General features: G+C 31.8%; 3 protein-coding genes across 4 annotated transcripts; 2 read left to right on the forward strand and 1 right to left on the reverse strand.

The window, feature by feature from the left end:
- Positions 1–639: 639 nt before the first annotated feature.
- LOC125071146 (zinc finger FYVE domain-containing protein 26 homolog) lies at positions 640–18453 on the forward strand. Its single transcript, XM_047681239.1, has 17 exons — positions 640–759; positions 1047–1144; positions 1821–3480; positions 3560–3678; positions 7346–9055; positions 9165–9263; positions 9384–10196; positions 10728–10999; positions 11941–12075; positions 12316–12443; positions 12813–13219; positions 13647–14117; positions 14610–14838; positions 15062–15356; positions 15862–15996; positions 17105–17231; positions 17655–18453. Exons 2-17 carry the CDS (start codon positions 1079–1081, stop codon positions 17823–17825), a joined length of 6837 nt encoding a protein of 2278 aa, XP_047537195.1. The 5' UTR covers positions 640–759; positions 1047–1078; the 3' UTR covers positions 17826–18453.
- Positions 18454–18612: 159 nt separating this feature from the next.
- LOC125071190 (signal recognition particle 14 kDa protein) lies at positions 18613–19766 on the reverse strand. Its single transcript, XM_047681299.1, has 3 exons — positions 19554–19766; positions 19396–19468; positions 18613–19256 (listed from the first exon to the last, which is right to left on the reverse strand). Exons 1-3 carry the CDS (start codon positions 19575–19577, stop codon positions 19030–19032), a joined length of 324 nt encoding a protein of 107 aa, XP_047537255.1. The 5' UTR covers positions 19578–19766; the 3' UTR covers positions 18613–19029.
- Positions 19767–20053: 287 nt separating this feature from the next.
- On the forward strand, positions 20054–24075 carry LOC125071174 (mitochondrial amidoxime reducing component 2-like). Of its 2 annotated transcripts, none has more exons than XM_047681278.1 (8): positions 20054–20174; positions 20967–21192; positions 21277–21421; positions 21634–21728; positions 21976–22087; positions 22273–22478; positions 23310–23384; positions 23833–24075. In XM_047681278.1, the coding sequence occupies exons 1-8, from the start codon at positions 20162–20164 to the stop codon at positions 23960–23962; spliced, it is 1002 nt and encodes a 333-aa protein (XP_047537234.1). In that variant the 5' UTR covers positions 20054–20161; the 3' UTR covers positions 23963–24075. The 2 variants fall into 2 exon arrangements, with proteins under 2 accessions (XP_047537234.1, XP_047537235.1); XM_047681279.1 differs by having other exon boundaries at positions 21979–22087.
- Positions 24076–25088: the final 1013 nt, after the last annotated feature.

Consider the following 25088-nt stretch of genomic DNA (forward strand, 5'->3'; position numbering starts at 1 on the left):
AAATTATGTAATAAATAACGCCACACAATATTGTAAGCTTTGGTTGATTGAATATACCTTTACTGTGTATCTGTATAAAATTATAAAAAAGGAGCAATTATTTTATGCTTACTTTAAGCACTTAAAAAGTAATTTTATGTAAGTGTAATAGCCTTTATAAAGTTATCGATAATTGTATTTTTATTAGCCAGCACTACATTAATAAGGCAGATAGATATAAATCAGTAAATTTTAGTAAATACTTAGCTATTAAACAGTTGAACATGTGTTATTAATATTATACATATATGAGAACTGTTCCTACTGTATAAACCTACTGTTTGCGTTCTAGAACGGTTAATTGTATAAAATATTTCTAATGATCTTAGACGTGAAATATTCTACAAACTTTTATTACTTTCAAAAATTATTTATAATATTTTTTTACAACTACACGTAGGACGTACACCTCTAGTTAAAGTTGTAAAAAATGTTATAACTTTTCTATACTATATTTAAAATTTACATTAACTATTAATATCATTAAATAAACTTGTATTCAGGGCCGTTAGATATATTTAAAAAATAATCTGGTTACCATTTGTCAAATGTCAATATAAACTTAATAATTGACAGCCTGTATTAATTTTTTTTGTTTATGTAGAATTGTGAAGTGACTTCCAAAATAAACAATTTTTGGTTTCAAGTTCTGTGTATTTTTTAACGTCAATGTAGATGTAGTTTATATTTTCGTATACTTTGTTATGTTATTAATGTAAGGTAAGATTAATATACCATTTGATCAACCTTTTGTTAAGATTTTGTTGACGGTTATTTATTCCTATTGAAGTACGTATATGAATTTTTTCCTACATTCAATAGATTGTCTAAATTCTTTTTGTTTAATTTTCATTCTAAGAATTAAATAAATTTCTACAAATATTAAATGTATTATATATATAATGTTAAAGTTTTTAAATTGAGTAGTATAAAAATTAATGGTAGGTAGCACATAATGCAATAAATGAATGAAGTATTATATAACAATAAATATATTTGTTTTATAGTGATAGAATTTGTAGAATAATAACCAATAACAATGAAGGAAGACGAGTTAAAATATACACTCCGCCTATTGGATAACTTAACTGAAGAAGTATTCGAGGTAAGCCAAAATGCGGTAGATACATAAGCAGCCCGTAAATGTCCCACTGCTGGGATAAAGGCCTCCTCTCCCTTTGAGGAGAAGGTTTGGAGCATTTTCCACCACGCTGCTCCAATGCGGGTTGGCGGAATACACATGTGGCTGAATTTCGTTGAAATTAGACACATGCAGGTTTCCTCACGATGTTTTCCTTCACCGCCGAGCACGAGATGAATTATAAACACAAATTAAGCACATGAAATTTCAGTGGTGCCTGTCTGGGTTTGAACCCGAAATCATCGGTTAAGATGCACGCGTTCTAACCACTGGGCCATCTCGGCTCTTACATACACATGTACATGTTATAAACACACATGTACATGTTATTTACATAGCGACTTTATATTAAATAGATTTAATTGTTGAATATGGAAAATTAAGTGTGGGACAACTGGGTGGCCTTAGTTTAGGTTTAAGTGATTATAAGCATAAACTTTGGTAGAGGTTTTCAATAATATTGAAAATAGTGCTCACCTACAAGACCAATCTTTATTTAGTCTGTCTCTTTGTGATGTCTCAGATTTTAATATTATAAGAACAGAGCTTACAAAGATTTGGTGTAACTTTTTACTCTTAAAAATAATTTATTATACTTTTATTCACCCTTAAAGTATTTGAGTTAAATATCTTATTCCAGGAAATCTTACAAGTTTATTATGATACAGAAGAATCTAAGCCAATTGAGAACATATCCAGCCAAGCACTAGAATTCTTAAAAAAAAATTTGACAAGCAATCCAGTTACAACCTCAACGATACTAAATTTTTTACAAACCCATATACATGATAAATCGATTTTGTATAAAATTCAACTTTTATATTTGGAAGTATTAAAATCTGAATTATCAAACAATTATCCAGAGAAAGTGATTACAATTTTGTCATTAGCGAGATGGGATGATAAAATACAGCCTCAATTAATTAATGATATCTTCAATCATTTCTCTGATGATATATTCAGACAACACAGAAAGCAGATTCTGATCAGCTTAGTTACCCATAGAAAACCGGAACTTATTAATATAGCTTCGGATCTCATGCACAGAAATGAATCACAGAAGCATTTTAAATTAACAGCAGAATACATGATAGAACTTTGTTACCAGGATAAGACTCATTGGCTGTTGAAAGCCGCTCAGATTTATAAACAACAACTGAATGATATGAAAAATGTGACATTTGAAATTAATAACTTCACAAAACAAATTCTCATAATGGTATTAATTGATCTCACAAATTGTCCCGAGACGTACGACTTGCCTTCATTAGTTAATCAGTTGACAAACATATTTTCAATCCTCGATACATACACAACAACGGATCGACAATTGCAATTTTATATGACTGAAATTAAAAGAGAATTGACAGTCATCAAATTTTGCCTCGAAAATAATTGTAAAATTATGACGACATCGATATTTAGTCAGGTTTTAAGTCAGAGTGCTTTAACAGTTATATCCCAGGTTTGTAGGCTGTCTAAAGTGGACAGGTACAAGGTGTCTAGGTTGTTGAATACGAACAATGAGTTTATAACTGAACTATTGTCTCATAACAATAAAAACAACCCAGAGAAAATCAACCAAAGTATCTCAAACTGGGATATTTCCACATATAATAGTTACTGTGCAATAACAAAGGTTATAGATACAATATTAAATACATCCGAAGGTATTGAAAACACGCAAGAAATGAGTACATCACTCGATGACATCAAACGTCTAGTCTTATCAATTCAACCTTTGCAATATTGTATCGAAGCTATAGAAACTATATTCTCTTGTTTATTTTTGAGATATGAATATTTCTCATGCTACGAACATACGCAAGACTACCCATGCGGGACGCATTCAGAATGTTCCTACTTCTATTCCAAAAAGCAGAACAAGAATCCGAAAAGTATGAACAGTTCGAGTACAGGTTTCCTGTGCAACTCTTTAACGACGCAAATAATTTTGAATACTCTTAAATTATGTATAGAAACATTATGGGAAAGAGACGTTAGCAATACACAAATCGACGACCAAAACACATCGGCGCGTTTAAAAAAATTGACGAATGTTATCAATCATTCTATTTGGAAAATGCAACTCGTGTCGACGCTTTCGCCTGACACGAGTCCCGTACATCTGAAACTGTGTCTAGATTACGTGGAGGTGGACGAGAGTAGTGAAGACGAAGATCGTGAATCCGATCAAAAAGTTGTCAGAAAGAAGCCTAAAATAAGACGTCGACACACGAATCCTAGGCCCGAAGTTGATCAAGCTATGCTTACATCTACTGTCTCTGCTTCTGAAGAGAGTAAGTTATACTACGTATGTAAAATAAGAGTTAATTATTACATTAAACTCAAAAACTAATAAATGTTGTAAATTTCCAGCGTGTTCTCTGAAAAAAAACACTATAGATTTCATTTCAATAATGCTGGCGAAGCCGAATTGTCTTGTAGCTCTGGCGCTGTATCAAAATGATTTCTCTAAAGCAAACCAAATATTAGAGGTATGTTAAAAGTATTTAATTCAATATCGCTCGTTAAGGATCCAAGTTGTTTAAATATATAGTTTATATTAACCCACTATTGTTATGAATGAATGACTTATGTTTTTATTGAAACGTTCGTTAAAATATTGTGCTACTCCTTAATTTGCATATAAAAAAAACAAAGGTTCGATTTTTGTCAAATATACTAAATATAGGTCCTTTTTCATACATGATCATTTCATATATCTGCCTAAATTGTTCTGATCAAGTGCTCAAGCTTTTCATAACAATCTCTTTCATTGTCACTTGGCTCGTAATAAATCACACCTCCCCTGTGTCTAAAGACTCCTGGAGGATTAGTTTCTAAAAAAATTTTGGCTTCTTCGATCATTTTATTTGGTTTGAAAAAATTACACAACAAACAACAGCAGCACCAACCTGGAAATAAATTTTAAAATAATTCCATCCGCCATAAAAAATCATGTAGGTACTTTTTTTTCGTTTGAGTATACTTTAATTCATAAATATAAAAATCATTCAAAATGTTGAAACATACCGCAACTTTAATAATGAAATTACCATGAAAAGAAGGTAGGGAACTTTTTCCTATTTTACAATCAAAACAGTAAAATGTGTAGTATGGTATGAAGTCTAGTTGGCCAGCCTGATGTTAGATGCTTTTCGAAATGTAAAAAGTACTAACAATGATACGATAGTTAAATATTTACTTAATTGTAACCGCGATATATAAGTTACCGCTTGAAATCCACACCTAAAAAGTTAAAAACTATATATACAGGCGCTTGTGACTAACCTCTGACCTTAAAATTTTATTACAAAATAAGTATATTGTTTAAAATAATACTTTATGTACCTTTTGTACACCATAAAGGGATCGCTAAGGCTAGGTAAACGAAAAACCATATTTTTAGAATTTCCGATAAACGCTGTATTCGTAATTTACTAATCTGTCTTTGTATTATAATGTCGTTGAGAAAATACTTGCTTGGCTTGGGGCGTTCCAATGTTTTGTTTTTGAGAATGTCATTCAAAAATGGTAACATCTCTGTAAAAAAAAATTGTTTATAATTATAAAAATGGGCATATATCGTTTTTACTATCCTTCAAAACTAATAATTACTTTTTTCCTGGCTGCCAGTAACATTCGACTTCAGTATTACATCTCCAAAGTAATATTCGGCGAGTAAATTGTCATATTCATAAAAAATATTATATTCTAAAACAACCCAGAGAAAATAATAAAAGTAATGATTTATATGTAATACGTGAATTATGGATGTCGAGTCGGTTGTACATTCCTACGCTGAAGTAATTTAAAAAGATTAAAAGGCTTAATCTTTTCAACACATAAAAACGAGGTATAGCCTATTCCAATGGAAGTAGGAAAAAATATAAATAATCTTTAGATTTATTTAATGCGATTTGCTAATAACTCAGCTATATTGTTCACTACTTTAGAGTTTATGAGCAATATATCTTTATTTATAATATTACACTTAACTACTTATTTCCTCTTTAATTTTACTTCCAAAATCGCGATAACAGTTTCGCCGACGTTCAAAACGCCATTTTGTCGCAAATCCATAGTGAATATCATAAATTAATTAAGCTGTCAACCAATGCTATCGCGTCAATTTACCGTTAAATTTTGTTTATTTGGCTTTTCCTATTAATTGGAATAAATAATTAATACTAATTATTTATTCCAATTTTAATTTGGAATCAAGTATAAGTATATTTTTAAAGCTTTTTTTTAAATTAGTTTGTAGATTGCTTCAGCGGTATCAACACCACTACACCACAACACTGATAAATAAAAAAGAAACGGTGAAAAATTTAAGCATTAATGTCTGTCTGTAGGGGGAACTGCAAATGGGTCACTTGATGGTAAGTGGTCACCAACATCTATAGACAATGGCACTGTAAGAAATATTAACCATTCCTTATATTGCCAATGCGCCACCAACTTTGGTAGCTAAGATTTTATGTCTCTTGTGCGTGTAGTTACACTGGCTCGCTCACCGTTCAAACCGGAACACACAACAATATGACTACTATTTGGCGGTAGAATATCTGAATCTTCGATATTTTCTGTCTGAATACACAATTCTAGTTGTGAAATTAAATCAATTTTCTTACGAAAGTAATATTAAGATGAAAAATGTTTTAAAACTTATGTTAGTCTTTTAAAGTATGTTTTGTATATCGTAAACTAAAATGGAATTTGTTTGATAATTAAATTATTATTCAAGTATTGTATTTGTAAATGAAGATAACGTCCTCAGACGGGCAGGAGTTAATACCTGAGTCGTTTTCTTCAAAAAGTTCTAGTGAACAACGTCGCAACAAACATCGAAAAAATTGTAGTTTTTTTTAAATTTAGCTCACAAAACACGATACGTATCTATAGACCATTTTATACTTACGTTACATTATCAATTCAAAGTATAGATACTCTATTCAAGAGCCTACTTGAAGCTTGTAAAAGGCTTTTTACAAGTACTTTGAATTGGTTTACTTCAAGATCTCATTAAAAATAAAAATACAAATGAAGTTACGTAATTGTAACAGAGATTAATTTGTCTCAATATTATATTTATATCTTGAAAAAATAATGACTATGCTGTCTAAATTATGTAAATAATTAATAAAAAATAAACGTAACTATGAAAGTACACTTAGTAAAGTTTTGCAGTTAATGAGATTGCAGTAAGTTATATTGAATACATTTACATTTTACCGTTCAAAGTTTGCATAAACTTTTTTTTATTTTGTATATATTTCTATACATTCAAGGGATTCTAATTTCATAGCATTAAAGCTGTACTACTTGATATAAATATTCATTAGACATTAGATAACAAAGTACCAGTAGAATTATTCTGAAAAAAACTCGAAACTCACTGCTGAATATGAAGAAGAGTACGAAGTGATTTATTACAGAATAGCACTTTAGATAGAAATACGTAATCTTTTAGACAAACATAAGCAAATAAAATTAATGTCAAAAGTCAAAACCATTTCCGTGATTTCGCAATATTCCGATTTGTATTTATCGGTAAGATGTCATTGCCCTGCGCGTAACAACAACTGTTCACATAGAGATAATTAAATACATTTTTATTGTAATAAAACATAACGCATATGCAATATGCAAAAGCACGCACACATAAGTAAAGACACGTATCAAATGTGTAAACAGTTGTCTATTGATAAACCTGAAGTAATTGAATATGATATCATGCATTGCTTTTGAGATAGCTTTGTATATTTAAATACATAATAACAAGTATCAATAATCTAAATCGTCGAACGTCAATCGTATAGTACAAAAAATATACCACTTTTCAATGGATTCTCGTCATTCATTCTCAATCCTTTATTATTGTTATTTATAACTTTGTTATCCGATAAATTATAAGGATTACCAAATAATCTGCTTGTTTGAGCGATAACCATACTGCCTTTAAAAAAATAAAGTAATATTTTACTAAAACAAAGTATAAATATTGTTTTATGCAAAATGACATATATTATCATATCATTTAATTTGTCATTAGTTTGTAATATATTTATAATTATTTATGATGTATCAAATGAACTCCAAAGAGTTTATAGCTTTAATATTTTGATTTAATAAAAATATGTCAAACCTACTTTTCAGATGTTCGATTTATCTGACTCGGAAATTGCTACAGAAGTTACGTTTACCGAACAATTGAGGCATTTGATTGCAAAGATAAAAAATATTATATGTTATCGAGATTGCTCCCGATATCCCTCGAAAGAATTATCTGCACTTTCTGTTGTATCTACAGAAGTCATGGGCCTTGTAGAAGGGTTCTTAGCTTCGAACAGAGCCCCGAATTCCTTCGATATAATCGAATTAGGAGCTCGTCATCCACATTTGCAACTGTATAGCCATCAAAATGCTCCATTTATTAATGCCGTCGACATACTCCTTAGTAGCGGACTCAATAGAGAAATTACCTATGGATTAATTAATGTGGTCGAAAGAAAGCTTGCGGAAGTTAGATGCAGTACTGATGTAATGGCGGTTAAGAAAACTAACTATATACGATTCGTCGAGGATATCGCTAGTGTAACTTTTGAAATTTTCGGTAATACAGATAAATCGTTTGATTTCGTAGATAACGTTTGCGAATTGATCACAGATTGTCGCATCCCTATTAAACATAAGGAATTTTGTAAATTAAACCAGCTGTCCAAAGAGCTCAGGCAATGTTGCTTCGACTTAGCCGAGATTGTAACTCCTAATAAATCTAAGGATCTAGATGAAAATTCGTTGCAAAAATATCATCAAATTTATATGAATGTTGTCGCTGCGTCAGATAAAGATCTATGTAATATAAACGAAGTTTCGCGACACGGTACCAAGAAAGCAAGAGTACATTACTTAAGGAAATGTTACATGTATTCGAAATCCGTGTCACAATTGGAACAGGAAGACAAAGTTAACGAAACATCCATAGACGCGCCATACTTCTCGGTATTAGAAAGACAATTGCATGACATATTTGGAAACATGATAAACAATAAAGAATTACCAATAACGTATTTGGAACCAATATGCAAGAAATTAAATGTGAATTTGATTCCGAAATTAATTCTTAACTTTTGTCCGTCTATAACATTAGCAGGCCCGTTGAGAGAGGCCAGTGAGGAAAATTTCAACAACCTTCTACAGGTTGTGTATGATTTGAAAAATTCGGAAGAAAAACTATTTATTGAACCAATGACTGATTTTGCACCTTTACCTCGGACTCCAGATCCTCAGTGCCTCACCTATATTGTCTTACATAATTGGGTACTCGCACATATTATTAGAAAAATTCATCCAACTTTAAGCGAAAGTAGTACGCAACAAAATATAGACGCACGCACGAAATATCTTAATAAATACATGGATTTAGAAAGATTCAATTGTACCAAAGCTTTGTTCGGAGGTAATAAATGTTTAGCGTCACTTCATACAATAATAGACTTAGACAAATTATTTTCGTACTTACCGCAATTACTGGAGTCTGGTAAGATATTGCAATGCCTGAAAATATTGGATGCACTGTCAGAACGTCAACTCATGTGCAGTGCAAATTTAACGAACATCCGGGACTTGATTTTGTTCAAAATAGCTACCAATCCAAAGGTCCACTATAACTGGAAATATTGTCAATATTTGAAATGCCCCGATTTGAAGTTAGATCTCATACTTAACAACTTATCAGCCTGGCCGGCGGAGGGGGCTCTTGAAGCTATTAATTACCTAAGATATAGCTTAAATCATAGTCTGATAGACGAAAGTTTATATGAAAAATGTACAGATTGGGTCGTCAAAATACCACTTTACGATCAGGTAAATTAACAACTGAATAAATATATCTACTAATCTATGGTTACTGTATTATTGTTCAAAATTAGTTTCTGTGATAAGCAATGGGAACTATATTTTTTTTATCTTACAGATATCCTCCATAATGGGAACTAACCATTGGTATACAATTTATGAGAAATCCATGGAAAATCCGGAAAATATAATTGAAGTCCTTATGGATAGCCAACAGGTATTTTTTTGATAAAACAAACTATATTTTGCTTATTGATTTTGGACTATGTATTGGTACATCCATATCTCCCATATCGATCGATATTATGGGAGAGTTAAATTTTGTTATTTGTTTCAGTTTAAATTATGTTTAGAATGGGCTGATGTTCACGAGGCTTCTGATTATATGAAAAATCTAATCGTGGTTAATCTTTTACGTCAATTATTTGAATACACCAGTCAGGCGACGCCGACCTTAGTCCGTGAATTGCTCGCAAGGTTACCGAAAACTCAAGCAATGGACTTAGTTTCAGAAGAAATATCAAAAATCAGAAACATTGAAATATTCCAAGTCTGCATTGACTTTGTTTCTGCCAATGCCACAGTTTGGAAAACATTTGAAAATATTAAAATAGGTTTTCAAATTATGCTCGAAATTGAAGCAAATTCGAGGCAACTCTTCTGGGACTTAATAGAAAAACCTCTGATAATGATCGAGCAACTCTTAATGAATGCAAAGCTCGAAATGTTGGTTCAAATAATAAATAAAATTGCACCCACACTCAAAAATGACATAAATGGCGATAACCTGTATTATAACATAAAAGCAATTGATACGTTATTGATTTCACGTAATTCTGTCGATGCCTTGTTGAGATATTACGCGGAGAAAGCGTTAGATATGAAAAACCCGAGACTCTCGTGTCCTACACCACCAAAACCTTGGGACGATTCATTATTACAGTCCATAGATTCTATTAATATAGAAGCTACCTCGAAACCATTCGTGATGCCGGAACACGTACCCACAAAGGAACAGTGGGTAGAAGATTACACGGCAGACAGATGTATGGTCTGCAAGATATCGATATTCTCATTGATTATACGCAGACATCACTGCAGGCGGTGTGGTAGAGTAGTGTGTCAGGGCTGTTCAAGAAATAAAATGCAGGTACGGATATTTTATTTACTTCAAGCTAGTATACTAACCAATACATCCAAATGATATACCTTTAGAACAAATAACGTTTATTCGGGTATAATTACTACAAGATGATACATGCTAGTGTAGTATTTGCTTAGAAGTTTTTATTTTTATTTATTTTCATTATTGTGGCCATATTTTTCTCGTTATGACTAATTTCCACCCATGTGTTTTAAATATTGTCTTGTATATATATTATTTTGTACTTGAAAGAAGTACTTTGTTTATTTATATTTTTTTATCCTAAAAAGTCGTCCTTGTAGAATTAAAGGTAATTTATACAGACTATTTAACCTAAGCATACTATTAAAATAATAACGCTTCGTTTGTTCTTTTGCGTTGAAATTTTGTTTAGTTGTTGTTCCGCTAAGGTTTTATTGATATTAACACTTTCTTTCTGGATAAAATATTTGGATTTAGGCTCTGGTTCGTACGCAATGTCCATTATGTATTTGTATCTAGATTTAACAACTTAAATGTATATGTGTTTACTTAAAGGTGCCAACATACCCCAGTGGCGTAAAGTTCCGTGTCTGCGAAGATTGTTTCACGCAAACAATGAATAAGAAATCTAATTCTGAACGGGAGAACATGATGTTAAGCAGCAACTCGGATACCGGCAGCGCCACCACTTGTATGGACTGGTGTCTGTCTACTAATACGAAGAAGAATGATGCGGTTAGGACAGAGTTTAGTTATGAGTTCACTCCGAATGTTACTCTCTGTTTATCCATAATGAAGATGCATACAATCAACTTGGACTATCCGAGGCTAGTATTATATAAACTCTTATTTATAAAAAGTACGACAGGTTCTAAATAATTTGGCGTCTGGTAATACATTCGATTTTGTTTTTAATCAATTTTATTCACATTTCTACGAATGCCTGTCTACACTCTATGGAAGCGCCAATTGAATACAAGCGTTTTTTTTTTTTAATAGAAATCCCGTGTCCCTTTTCAATTACATTTTTATTCCGCCATTGCAATTCGAACACTTCGTTCTTACTAAGAATTAAGTTTTACGTGTTTTTAATTTGAATTATCTATTTAATAGAACTTTTATTTATTAAGTTTTAGTTGTTATAACGTAGGTATAGTGCTCTGGCACGAGTGTACCGCAGGGTTCAATTATAGGATCTCTGCTGTTTGTGATATATATGTAAAAGAGTGACCTTATTTTGCAGATGATAAATCTCTTATTTTTGAACTCGTCAGAAAGATAAACATCTATGACCTAGTGAACAATGCTTTGTCACAGGCTTATGGCATAAATAATCTTGTTCTAAATGTATGTTATTTTACCTGCCAAATGTCAAGTTCAATTCTTCTGTGGTTATTTTAAATAATGAAAGGCTTGAGTTTGACTACCATCTATTTGTATGCCCTAGTAGGGAAACTAAGAAGTGTAATTTATGTAATCACAGAAACAGCTTTACGAAATAGTGGTAGAGTGGAAATTTTGACAAATTTTAAAGTTTACTTGAATAAATTACATTTGAAATTATATTTTCTGTCTTCTTATTACAAAATGAACCGTCTGTGGTCATGATATTATTATTATTCATTTATCCAGTTTTAATAATGTTATTTTTTCTATGAATTCTACTCACTCTAATAAAAAGGCTTAGGTTAGGGTTAGGGTTACAACGACGCAATGCGATTCACGATTAATTATAATTACTAAGTCCTTATTGTATTAATTCCGACAGGTTTCTTCTTGATCGAAGTGATGAGGTAGCGCGAGAACTCGCAAACGGAGGTGACTCGAGACTTCTGGTACGAGCGAGACGATCACTTCTGCTAGCGGCCGCTGAACTATATTCGCGAGCTCCGAATGAAAAATCGTAAGTAAATATTTTTCCTTTTAAATTGAAAGGGTGCACTTGTTTTAATATCAAATTTAAAAAAAATTCTGCCTTGACAAACTCAAGGCAGAAAACGATTAGATTTGTATTTTTTTTTAAATACTCGTATTCAGGGGCTTTTATTTTCTTACGAGATCTCTAAAGATATCAAAAATAAGAAACTTTGGTCATCGGTACGATATATTCCGTGGGTTATGTATGTCGTAATGTGTGACGCAGCGCGGGCGCGCGCGTGTGCGAGACGGGCGCCGCGCACGCCGCGCGCTGCCTGGCGCACGCGGACGCCATGGCCACGCTCGTCAAGCACCAGGCGCACCACCTCGTGCCGCACCAGGGCGCGCATCCCAGTGAGTACCCCACTCGCGATTTTGACGATTTTTTTAGAAAAACAAATGCAATATGTACCTATATTAAAAATTGATATCTGATAATAATTAAATTCATTAAATAATTATTAACTTGAATGACAACAGTGCAATGATTGTTAATTCGGATTTTAAGTCCTTATATTAGTAAAACTGCAAAATAAAATTACAGTAAACACCTTCTTAATCGGATTCGGTTACGGCTTCGGATATATTTTTATTTAGGGTATCCGATACTTTCAGTTACGGTTACGGAGCTCTATAAAATCTCTGATTTCCAGTGCATTACCAACGTGTTTAATAAACGTAGTTCTTAATTTACTATCGTCACTAACTTACTAAGTTCTTTAGGTCAAATTGTTCGTTCTTTGCTGGAAGCGGAGAAATGGGAGCTAGCGTTAGAAATAGCGACGAAATCGGGCCTCCCTCGCAACAGTGTTCTCGCTGCGTGGGGTAAAGCGTGTCTCAAGGCGGGATGTTTTAAAGAAGCGCGCAGAAAATTCGCTCTTTGTTTCAAGAACGCGCCAAACGTCTGTCTCGATGTTCAGGAAGAACTGGAATACGGGAAGGAAGCCTCGGAATCACATTTTGTAAATAGAAAATTACAATTGAGATCAGAGAGATCTATTTCTGTATCAAGTATTCAGTCTGAGAATCGTTCTCGGAGCAATCCGTTGCTGAATGAAATAATATCCATGTTGGAAGAGATGAACTACCCAGTTAACCAGCTACTCCTGGATAAAGCGGAGACTATAAAAGTAAGATTATAAAACAAATAATTGTTAATAGCCATTTTTATTCAGTAATTCAGTGATTGGTTTAAAATTGTTCCAATTATAGGCTGTTATATTTTTGGCATCCATACCAATTAAATGTTTTCGAATCGCACTTATTATAAACCATTTTTAATAATACAAAGATTTTGTTCGGAAAATTAATTGAGTTTTAAGTAAATATTTACATTTAAAGGAAGAAAATTTTGTAACATCACGCCAAAAAATAAAAACGAAAAGATGTTTTAAAGTGACGGTTTTTTTTCTAATGTTTAAAATATCACTGTTTCTACAAGAGTAATTAAAAAAAAAAATCACACAATTTGCCGCCTCTCAAATACCGCGCCTCGATTACTCACTCTGCTTGAAAACTGTTGGCGATGTATTGATTTAATGTATATAATTTTTACAGACTACGAATGAAAAACTATCAACAATGAATACAAGCAAGAAAAAGATTTCTCTAACAGAACCGGCGTTAAACATAATGCATACTCTAGCAAGTGTCAAAAAGATAAAACAAGGCGATTACAGCGATTTCCAAACGGCAACCGTTCAGCCGAAAAAATCACTAGCTCAAGGTCTTTTACGCAGAAACAATAACCACAACGAACCGAAAATGGACCATCAGAATAAGAAACTCGACCCGTTCTTTTATAAAGAATGTGTTTACTATCTCAGCAATTATGGTTCACACGTCGCAAATATAATGTTCTTCATGAAACACAGTAACATGAATGAAGTGATTAGATATTGTTACGATAGTATGGTTGATAAAGAAACCTTCACAGAATCAGTTTATATGGAATGCTTAAAGAAGGACAAAGTAAATGATCTTTTAAAGGCTATGAGTGACATGGACTCTACTCTTGAAATGTGGTCGGTAAGTGTAATCATAGGCACTTTTTTTTAAATATTTCTTAAAGAATACTTGATTTATGTCTTATTATGTAATTTGACACACACGTAATAGAGAAAAAGAGAGAGAAACACATATGTCTAAAAAAATAATACTAAATTATAACATATTAGTAGAAGGTACAAATAAAACTTCATTGTTTTCACTTAACTATTCAAATTGAAAAAAAACTATTATTTCACTCGTCATTTTATAATTTTCTAATTGTATCCTGCGGTAAAACCTTACATTTGGATTATACATGTATTTTATAGTCATAAGCCTAAAGTTTGTCAGATTGGTCGTAAGTTATGGTTATTTATCTCCTTAGGGTCGTAACGCTGAATCACATATATCCAGCAACCTTTCTCAATAAATTCCAAACAAAATAAAAAAATTAATACAAAAAATACAGCTAGAGAGTTTTGGTCATAACTCTTCAGTATTATAAAATTAATGTAGAAATAATTCTTTCAGGAGTACATCATGCATATATGTCGAACTTTAGAAGTCACAAAGAGACTGGACGCGCTGTACGCCCTGCAGTGCGGTACGGGTCAGCACGCACGCGCTTCGGCATCTTGCGCTCTCTTGTACTCGAGGCCCATTCCGCCGGGCAACCAGCCGTTCGGAGTGTTACAAGCACGACAGCACCATCTAAACGCGGCCTTACACCATCTCAGCCAGTGTGTACCGGTCACCAATAGTAAGTTGTTTATCATTCAATAACTTACAAAAAAAAAAAAAATTACAGCTAATTAATTTTATGATGTTTGCTGGTGATAGAGCGCTAGGGTATTAACACCCTAGAGGTTAGCAAAAGCATTTTTTCATTCCATATCCGCTTCATTAACGAAACAGTGTCCGTGTTATTATTTTTCAAGTGGTAATGATGTATTGGATATAATGTTCACATTTTTTTCCCACAGAAGTAAATGATCCAAGATCAATACAATTCAATCTTGACAAAACTACCATAGACAATCTCATGACGACGATGTCTCGTCAAATAGAATTAGCGAAATATTTAGCAGCAAGTGAAGCGAGTGGTAGATTAACAGAAAAAGTAATTACTGACGTCATACCGGTTCATAGCGGACGAAGGGAAGAAAATGATCTAAGGCCGTTGACTCTATTTGGTTCGAACACAGATAAAATAAGAATCGTTGCTATAGTACTGGCTACTGGGCAGACCATAGAGGGAGGATTTGAATTGGCTTTCAAGTAAGTCATAGTAACTTTATCAAAGCATTGTCTTATGATGACTGTGGGTGTTACATTAAATTTATTAATTATACCTTTGTTTATTCATGCTTATAGTTTGTTCAAATATATTTGTTACTTATATCAAAATATAATTTTCGTATAATTTATCTTAGATAGATAAATTATATACTGAGATGTGCTAATTATAATACTAAAGAAAAAAATATTTAACTTTGCAATTTCAAAGCAATTATTAGTTGGAATTTTATTTTTTTGCTTAAAATTTGTTGGCAGACTGGCAAATTGGCCACCTCATCATAAGTGGTAACCACTGAGAAAAGACATTAGTACTGAAAGAAATATTAACCATTCCTTACATTTTAAAAGCGTCACTAACCTTCAGAACTAAAATTTTAAGTCCCTTGAATATGAATGACTCGATCACCCTTTAAACCGGAAATACTAACAAAGTTATGATGTTTGGAGGTAATGATCAAAATATAATAACAACCATTAATTACAGGATCATTAGCGAGCATAAGTTGGACTCTATGAATATTTACACACACGTGGCAAAATATTTGGTAAACGCGGACAGATTTATGGAAGTAAAGACGTTGGCGAAGTGCATTCGGACTTCAAAAGAAACTGCTGCCAAGTATGTAAAAAGTCTTACAGTATTAATTATATTAGTTTAAAACGTAAATATTAGGGTAGCTTATAAGGTTACAGATCTAAGTAAACGACCCAAAGTCTTTAACTCAAAATGCAGACCAATAAAAAGGTTTTTGGCTTTTCCTGTCAAGAAATTCTTAGTAGTAGCTGTTTATAAGTCGGCATTATTTACACTACCTCGTAGAGCACGTAAAAGCCTCACTCCTAATCTCTCTCCGGTCGAATAGGATCCGATAGAATGGACGACCTATATTAGCTACAGCCTGTTCCTTAGATTTACGTTGCCATCCAATTTGCTAAAAGCACTACTAAAGGCCATTACATATGTACATCCACATTATTTTAAACAAAGTTCAGATAACACCTTCGACATTAAAAACGTAATTTTTTTGCATATCTATAATGATTATCATAGATTATTTATGCTCTCAGTCAATAATATCGCGTCAATTCGATAACATATGTTTTTTTATTTGGCTTTTGTCTTCTCGTGGTTGGAATATATCGTAGGATTTCAAAAAGTTAAATTTTTATATTATTATTTTTGTATCATAATCAGCTTTTGAGTCCTGGTGCGTTTATATGCGCATTTTTTTTAAAAAGTATGGCTTTAAAGTATCGTTTTCTCTCAAATTTCCTGGGTCATTTGTTATTTAATATTATAACTTTATATTGTATCGTGTTGAAGGGATAATTCTTGATATAAATGCATCATATTTGAGGTAAAGATTTACTAACCTTTTTTTATTTGCTGAAAATGGGCGTATCACTGGGATCAATTTTAGGTTCTTTTCTATTTCAGTTACATATAAATGATCCGCGTTGTATTTTAAATGTGTATTTTTGTTGATCAGAAAAACAACTTATTTTACCAATGCATCATCAAAGTTAGTTAACAATGATTAATTTGGTTTGAAGTGCTAATAAAATATATGTAGTATGTATACTGGTGGTAGCTTTAAATTGTATTCAAACTTCCAAAATGAGCAAAAAATTTTTTTTAATTTTGATGCCGTGCTAATTTCTGTGTAATTGTTGTTGTTTTTGTTATGGCATTGTTGTTGAATTGTATGTCTGTGTTTCCCCTGTAGTCTGATGAGCGACCAGGTGCTGGAGGCGGGTGCCAGCGCCGTGGTGTCGCGCTGCGAGGCGCGCGGGCAGCTGCACGACGAGCAGGCTGAGATGCTCATCACAGACATCGCTAGTGTCGCTGTCAAGGTCGAACTATTTAGCGTGCTTGTAAAATACCTAGTACTATTCCTGTGATTAACTATTTTATAAGCCGTGTAATACATATTTTACAATGTACAGCCTTCTAAACTTTGAACAATACGCTTTTTATCTTTGAAAATATCTGTAAATCTTGCACTTTTTGATAAAGTTAGTTGAACATTAAGACATCCTATGGTGAATGGTCACAATCCAGAGTACATTGTACGAAGTATTATGCATTATTTACATCGTCAATGAATTGGTGATTTTGTGATTTAAAATGTCATGTTCAGGGTCTGTAATATTTCGTTTACCATTTAAATTGGAAGTAATAAAAAATATTGAAGTTTAGAGGAGAATAAAGTTGGATTGGATTGGTTGGACCAACTCTACCATTAGTTAACAATAATTATATTTGATTACCTACAGATCTCCTGCTATCTTGTATGCCGTAATGTAAGCAGCGCTTACATACTGGCAGCAAAGCACGACCGTACTAACGACCTCCGAAGAGTGTTGCAAGAAGCCGAAAGATTGGGTAACGACCAAGTGAGGAACGCTTGTCTCAAGCGACTCACATCTAAAAACTTACTCTTATAGCAATCTCTAAAAATATTTAGTAGAAATTGAAACTTATAACCAAAAATGTTAAGATTTTTTATAGGCCTCAGGACATTAAATAAATAATTTAGTGAAATAATCTCTCAATATTGCAAAGTATGATAATTATGTCTTTGACTGTTATATATTTTAAAAAATAAACTTAGTCACTAGGTGCGATTCTCTATTGGGATGTGATAATTTATAATCTGTAAAAATGTATAACTATTAATTTGTTTATGTCTTACCAATTTATATTGTAGAAATTGTCTTTATTAATGAAATATTATAAAATGTTATAAATGCGAGCATTTGTTTCCTTGTTAAATCAATTTATTAAAAATGTAACAAACAATGATACTAATTATTATGTGCACATTTTTTTATCTAATTTGAATGTAGTGAAACACTTGATATCCTTGTTAATACCCAACAAAGATTATACAAGCAGAATTTACATTCCTGTCAAAATAGTTATGACTGTGTGCAAATGAACTAAATACAATAAATCATTAATAGTTGATAAATATTTTTGTATATTAATAAAAAAAAAAAATAACCTATATATTTAAATTCATTTGATAAACAGCTATATTTTGTTGCGGTGTCTTATATATATATTTTAAATGTTAAGATTGCTATTTTTTATTTCATGTTATACTTTGAAAAGCTATTTAGTTAAATTATACTGTATTTCAATTTTATGTATTGGTCTCATGTTGTGATATATATAATAAGGTGAAGAATAAAATCATGATATTTTAACCCTTCTTTAATTTCATTGTTATCTTATAATTGTTATTTTAAATGCAATTTCAATAAACTGTTTAATAAATACATAATAAACCTTATTTTACAAATAAAATCTATTGTGACATAAAGCCCCAGAAACTTTTCCCTTAAAAATATATAAGGTATATTAAAATTACATTAAAAATGACAGAGAAATTGAGAACCAGCAGTATTTATTTGATAAATGTTAAAAACTTTAATATATAAATCAGGAGAAAGGACAGATGGTCAGTGACTTAAGCACCACAGTCACCAGCCATACAGGCAAGACTCCAACTCTTCATCTCACAGAGAGAAAAGCACACTTCAATGGACCTCAGCCAACTTGTATGGCATAAACAGTGGCACATCCACAATAAGTTCATTTACACATCACTATTGCTTCAGTCTCTTGACACTACTATATGGTTATTTATTGCGCCGCCATTGCTTTTTTCTTAGGCTTCTTTAAACGTTTTAACCCATTAACACTAGTTTTTAGAAGGTTTGAATATGCAGTAGTAAATTTTTCAACATCCCGCTGCTCTATAACTGTTGATATTTTCTTGCTCCTTGACTGTGCTCTGACCAGACACTTAAATTCTGGATTCTTAACAACTGGAGTTCCATCTCGTGGCTCGGGTTTAGTTCTACCATCATCTAGAAGTTTAGGAAACTTAATTATTTTCAGATCTAACAGTTTTATTAGTCATATTAAGTATAAATTAGTAATTTTGTGTTAAATGTAAATTAATATCATGCAAATTTAATTCACTAATCAAATTATTATTAAGCTTACATCTTTTCATAGTCATTGTGACTGATCCAGATGCTCTGGCTTTTTGAAATAATTTTGATAGCTCCATCAGAAACTGAAAAACAAGAAAACATAAATTTACAGCTTTGATAACTTGTAATGATTTATTTAAGATACAATTTTGCACCATGAAAATATACCTCATCATTTCCTAACAGGACCATGATTATAATATGCAAGCTTATAATTTAATTTTTCATTAGGATTAAGGTTAACTTTCGGCAATGATATAGTAATATATCAATTAATCACTTCTATACATTTCAGAACCACAGTTTTATCTTCACGTACTGAAATTCTATTCTACAGTCTACACGAATTCCACGCAAGACAGGAATACACGTTGACTTTATTAAAATGACGTTGTCAATATGACATTTAAACAGGTACAACTATTATTACTTTTCTATGTACAACTCTTGTGTCTTAAAAACTTAACATTTTTTAATAATAATGTTCAATTTTTGTTAAAAAAAGTTAAATTTTATTTTAATTTCCATTTTCATATATAATTGTTTGTAGTTTTTTATACGATTTAACTTACGAAATGCGTAAAATAGCATAAATAAATATATAAGTAAATGTTGACATAATTATATGTAGGTACTAGCACACATTCATATTAAATATGAGAGCATGTTATTATTGTAGTTGTTGGTAATGTTGCTTACTGTTATCAGTTCTACTTGTAGGACACAGCGGACATATTCATTGCTATTTATTCTACGATTTTGATTTTACGAACGTCATGTCTTTTCAAGGTAAGAAATTTGCAATGATAATCATTAGTATTTAGAGTATTAGTTATGTATCCCTTATTTATTGATTTGATAAGCTAGATGTAAATATACGTATCATATATTTTTTTAATATTGATTTTCTGTTGATACGCTTGAAACTCATTTGATTAGAATAAGCAGTATCTACGTTAGTATGTTTGTCTGAGACCTTAAAATTCCACAACTACTAAAATAGTTATTCAATATATTTTTTCCATGAATACAATTTTTTTAGAATGAAGGGCAGGTAATTTCAAAGTATCCAATTTTGTTAGATATTCTGTTATATCATTGTACCAAAAACACTACTAATTAAGAAACGTTGAATTGAAGTTCTCTAATGGAAAATACATATTTGGATAACATTTTGGTTAAGTGACAGGCTGTATTTGTATTTCCGATTAACTAAATCAGAATTAAATAAAAAAAGACAAATATTAAAAAAGTTTAAGACACAAAATCTTAGTCTTAGTCTAGACGAATAATAATTACATTTAGTGGATTCTATTCCTATTATGATTATTTTTATGAAATAGCGTGACTGACGGGCAAATATGCGATCTGAGGGGAAATGGTCACCCGTAGACATAGGCGCTGTAACTAACCATGGGAACTACGATGTTTTTTATGCCTGCAGTTACAACAATACCTGTTTGGCGGTAGAGAGAGTATATTATGAGGTGGTAGTATTCACCTATCACCAATTTATTTTACATAAGTAATTTGCTTACTATTATTTTACTATATTTTTTTTATTTACATAAACTTTTTCAGGCTCTTATTTAACAGCAGCAGTTGCTACTGCAAGCGTCATCGGGGGCGCGTATTGTGCCTATAGCATGTACCGAGTGTATCAGAAACCGCAATTACCAACCGTATGGAACGAAGTTGGGACTTTGAAAGATCTCTATGTGTACCCAATTAAATCTTGTGGTCCGATCATACTTAGTAAAGCGGAATGTACAATTTTAGGACTGAAAGACGGCTGGTTGCGAGATCGGTGTGTAAATAAACTTTTAACGTAATCACGATTTCTGGGGCAACATGATTACTAATGATTACTAATATTCGCATGTTATTATAGAGTTCTTATGGTCGTTGACGATAAAAACAACTTTATAACTGCCAGAGCGTACCCTGAATTATTGCTCGTCCAACCAAAGGTCAAGAGTTCAATTCTTACATTGAATTGCAATGGTATGGAATCTATTGACATCAACTTGGCTGAGGTTTGTTGATAAGTTATTTTTTAATACAAATTACGATGCTAATGTAAAAATAGTGCTCCCTCCTAATATATAATTTTTGAAGTTAATAATCGCAATATAAGAGTTATTGCTTGACTCAATTTAAAAATTATTACATATATTTATAAGGATTTTAAGACGAACGTGTAATTGATTATAACTTACTTATTGCACGTTATCTATTGATATAAAAGGTAATAGCGCTACAAACACCAAAGCCGGCTACAGTATGGGGCGTTACGGTTCCGGTGCACGATTGTGGTTGGGAAGCAAGCGAATGGTTTTCAAGGTAAGTTATTATTTTTATACAATTGAAATGAATGTTTCCTTCTTAATCGTAAGTATCTTGCTTAATAGCTTGGAATATATCAAATTATAAAAAGTAGTAAAATTGTCTAGAAGGCTTTGTATGAGTACGACTATACCAGAGATGTGAGAACTCTTTTGTAATTATAACATATATCGTGAATTAGTAGGTAAATAAGATAAATAATTTGATGGTGATCATAATGCGGTATATAATATTTATATTTTAGGCTGCTTAATAAAACAGCAACTAGCTTCAGACTCGTTTACTACGCCTCGCAAAACAGTCGCGAATTGAGAGGATCAACGAACAAATTCTATAAATTCACAAAGAATGATACGGTAAGGTGTTTATATTAAGTTGATAAATAAACATATAAGCTTGCTATTAAACCATGTTTATTATTGCTTATTATTTGAATACACTCGCACTAGTTTTTATTTAATAATTGCACAAATACGATTTTTATAAGCTATTGCGTACCTATGTTAGACTAAAAACTTGCTATATTAAAAATTGATTGTAGGGTGCATTACCAGATGAAGTACCTTTTAATTTAATAAACCAAGCTTCAGTCGACGATCTCAATACGAGGCTAGATGGCTGTCAAGTGACTCCGCGCAACTTTAGGCCAAACTTCGTACTCACTGGCGCTAAGCCCTACGACGAAGACGCTTGGAAGTTTGTCAAAATCGGCGATAATATTTTCGAAATTATCAAACCTTGTACCAGGTAAGTTTAATTTATCTTTCATCGATATTTATCTGTACTTATACGACACTTTGACACTGACCTATTATCTCAATTAATCCGAACTGTAAGACCTACAGATATGAAATTTTTGAAATGGGCATGTTCCTTTTGTTGATAAGGAAACAGGGCAATTGTATAGTTGTGGGCTTTCAGTACGTCGGGGCTGAATCCACTTCCTAATAATTATATTTTTTCTACCACTATGAAATTTTATTCATACTCATATTTATTATACCATATGCCTAAACTATATATTTACTTTATAAATAAGAGCAATATTTGTCTTTAACAGTTTTATTTCTTTCTTTTTTTTTTGCCTACCATGCCTAATGGATAATGAGAGTGACCAACGATAAAGCTTAAATAAGTTGTATAAAATCGTAATTACGAATGTCCTTATTATTCAAAATATCTTACAAAAAACACGAAGATTTAATTCTAAACTAATCCTAATGTCTAGGTTGTAAAAACTGTGAAATTCCTAACTACAATATTTGTAGAGAAGTGTAGTGATGATCAACTTTCAATAATTACCTACTCAATATCAATATATCGATTGATGTCAAGTCCTATGGAATCAAAATATAAACGAAATATTTAGTATCAGATTTAAAGATGATGAGGACAAATGAGCGCGCCAGGATTAGTTACCACCTTAAAAGTTATAATAAAAAAAAACTTATTAGTGATCAACATTACGATTTTATTTGTTAATTATTACAATTTATATTTATATATATATATATATATATATATATATTTATTTATTTATATATATTCAAATAAATTAAGATCGAATTAATTTTATAGATGTATCCTAACAACGATTGATCCAGAAACCGGCGTGCGAAATGCAAAAACAGAGCCTCTGGAAACATTAAAAAAGTAAGTCTGTTATTTACAATCCTATACGAATGTACTAGTACATATAACTAACCATACTAAAAGCTAATAAATCTGATTGAATAACATAACAAAGCCAAAACGTTTTCGTTTTAACATATGTATTATTTAAGACTAACAAAGACGGAAAACGAATGACGTAGTTTATTATTAATGAATGATATTTCTCATTAAAGTAAGTTTCGAGTTATCATGTTCTTAATTTGTGTTTATAATCCATCTCGTGCTCGGTGGTGAAGGAAATATTGTGAGAAAACCTGCATGTGTTTAATTTTAATGAAATACTGCCACATGTATATCCATAACCCGCATTGGCTCTATACCTTCTCCTTAAAGAGAAAGGAGACCTTAGCCAAGAAGGGGGACAATTACAGTGGAGCAGTTACTTAACTTACGAAAAACCTAAAAAAATCATCGTCGTTTATAACAGCTACCGTCAAATCGAAGATCCACGAGTTCGTAAATCAGCTGGCAACTCGCCACGCATGGGCCTGCAGATCTCGCTGCGCTCTGGACCTGGTGGCATTATTTCACTGAACGACACAATATATGCTGCATAAATCTAATATTTCATTAACATTTTTTTAATATTTTTTTGCTTTTATACATTATTAATACTTGTTTATTTTATTTTATGAATTAGTAATAATAAAACATTAATTATAAAGACTTATTTTACTGAAATAAACATATGATATATTGTTGGAACATTATTTTTAATTTAATAATCCCATTTAATATTGTTTTAAGTTAGTTTCATCTTTCCTCTTATAATGGGCTGGTTGGATAGAACTTATAAATGTTTAAATTCAATTTATTGTAATTACACTATTGAATAAGTTAGTTAATACTTCTCTGCAGTAAATCATTTTAATTGAAAAAAGTTACATTGTTCGGCTATTAATAAGTAAGTTATATATATATATATAGTTCCTGAGTTCCTAATTTTATTTACATAAGAGTTATTAACATTAAGTCCTTAAATATGCATATACAAATAAGAATTAAAAATAATTACTGTATAAATCTTGACCGCGTGGAATGATTGCAAGAATGCCATACAAAAACCACCAACTTCCACTGGTGACAGGGGTCACTTTACTTTTAATGAAGATTTTTGCATCGTTCCTGAGTATTTAAGACAATGAGGAAGGCCGTTGAACATTTCGACTTCCGTCCTTCTTCGACATAGTCTTCTAGCGTAAGTTTTTTAATTTAATACTTCTAACTGATTCCAAAAATTATGTTTATTTATCCAATCATATCACAACTGCTAATCTGTTGAAATATAATCATTAATGTGATACTTGAAATCGCATTTCTTAAGTTACTCTAGCCATAAATAAACCCATTTATATAGTAAAAAAAGGATAAATAGAACGTAAAGTCGCAATATCGAGCAATCGGCCAATATCGACGACCTCCGTGGTCGAGTAGTGTGTACACCGGTTTTCATGGGTACGCCACTCCGAAGTTTCGGGTTCGATCCCGGCCGAGTCGATGTAGAAAAAGTTCATTAGTTTTCTAAGTTGTCTTAGGTCTGGGTGTTTGTGGTACCGTCGTTACGTCTGATTTTCCATAACACAAGTGCTTTAGCTACTTCCGTTGGGATCAGTAAGCAAAATTACAATAACCATTGACCATGTGTGAAGCTTCTGATACACATCGTTTTATTCCTAATGTAAT

Source organism: Vanessa atalanta, chromosome 18 (assembly GCF_905147765.1).
Source record: "Vanessa atalanta chromosome 18, ilVanAtal1.2, whole genome shotgun sequence".
In the NCBI taxonomy this organism is placed as follows: domain Eukaryota; kingdom Metazoa; phylum Arthropoda; class Insecta; order Lepidoptera; family Nymphalidae; genus Vanessa; species Vanessa atalanta.

Coding starts and splice junctions, on each gene's coding strand:
- LOC125071146 (XM_047681239.1), top strand. CDS start 1,079: ATGAAGGAAGACGAGTTAAAATATACACTCCGCCTATTGGATAACTTA. Junction 12,076..12,315: donor CGAGCTCCGAATGAAAAATC/GTAAGTAAATAT, acceptor TGTGTGACGCAG/CGCGGGCGCGCGCGTGTGCG. Junction 12,444..12,812: donor GCACCAGGGCGCGCATCCCA/GTGAGTACCCCA, acceptor TAAGTTCTTTAG/GTCAAATTGTTCGTTCTTTG.
- LOC125071190 (XM_047681299.1), bottom strand. CDS start 19,577: ATGGTCCTGTTAGGAAATGATGAG. Junction 19,469..19,553: donor TCCTGTTAGGAAATGATGAG/GTATATTTTCAT, acceptor CTTGTTTTTCAG/TTTCTGATGGAGCTATCAAA. Junction 19,257..19,395: donor CACAATGACTATGAAAAGAT/GTAAGCTTAATA, acceptor CTAAACTTCTAG/ATGATGGTAGAACTAAACCC.
- LOC125071174 (XM_047681278.1), top strand. Junction 21,193..21,276: donor GACGGCTGGTTGCGAGATCG/GTGTGTAAATAA, acceptor ATGTTATTATAG/AGTTCTTATGGTCGTTGACG. Junction 22,088..22,272: donor AATTCACAAAGAATGATACG/GTAAGGTGTTTA, acceptor AATTGATTGTAG/GGTGCATTACCAGATGAAGT.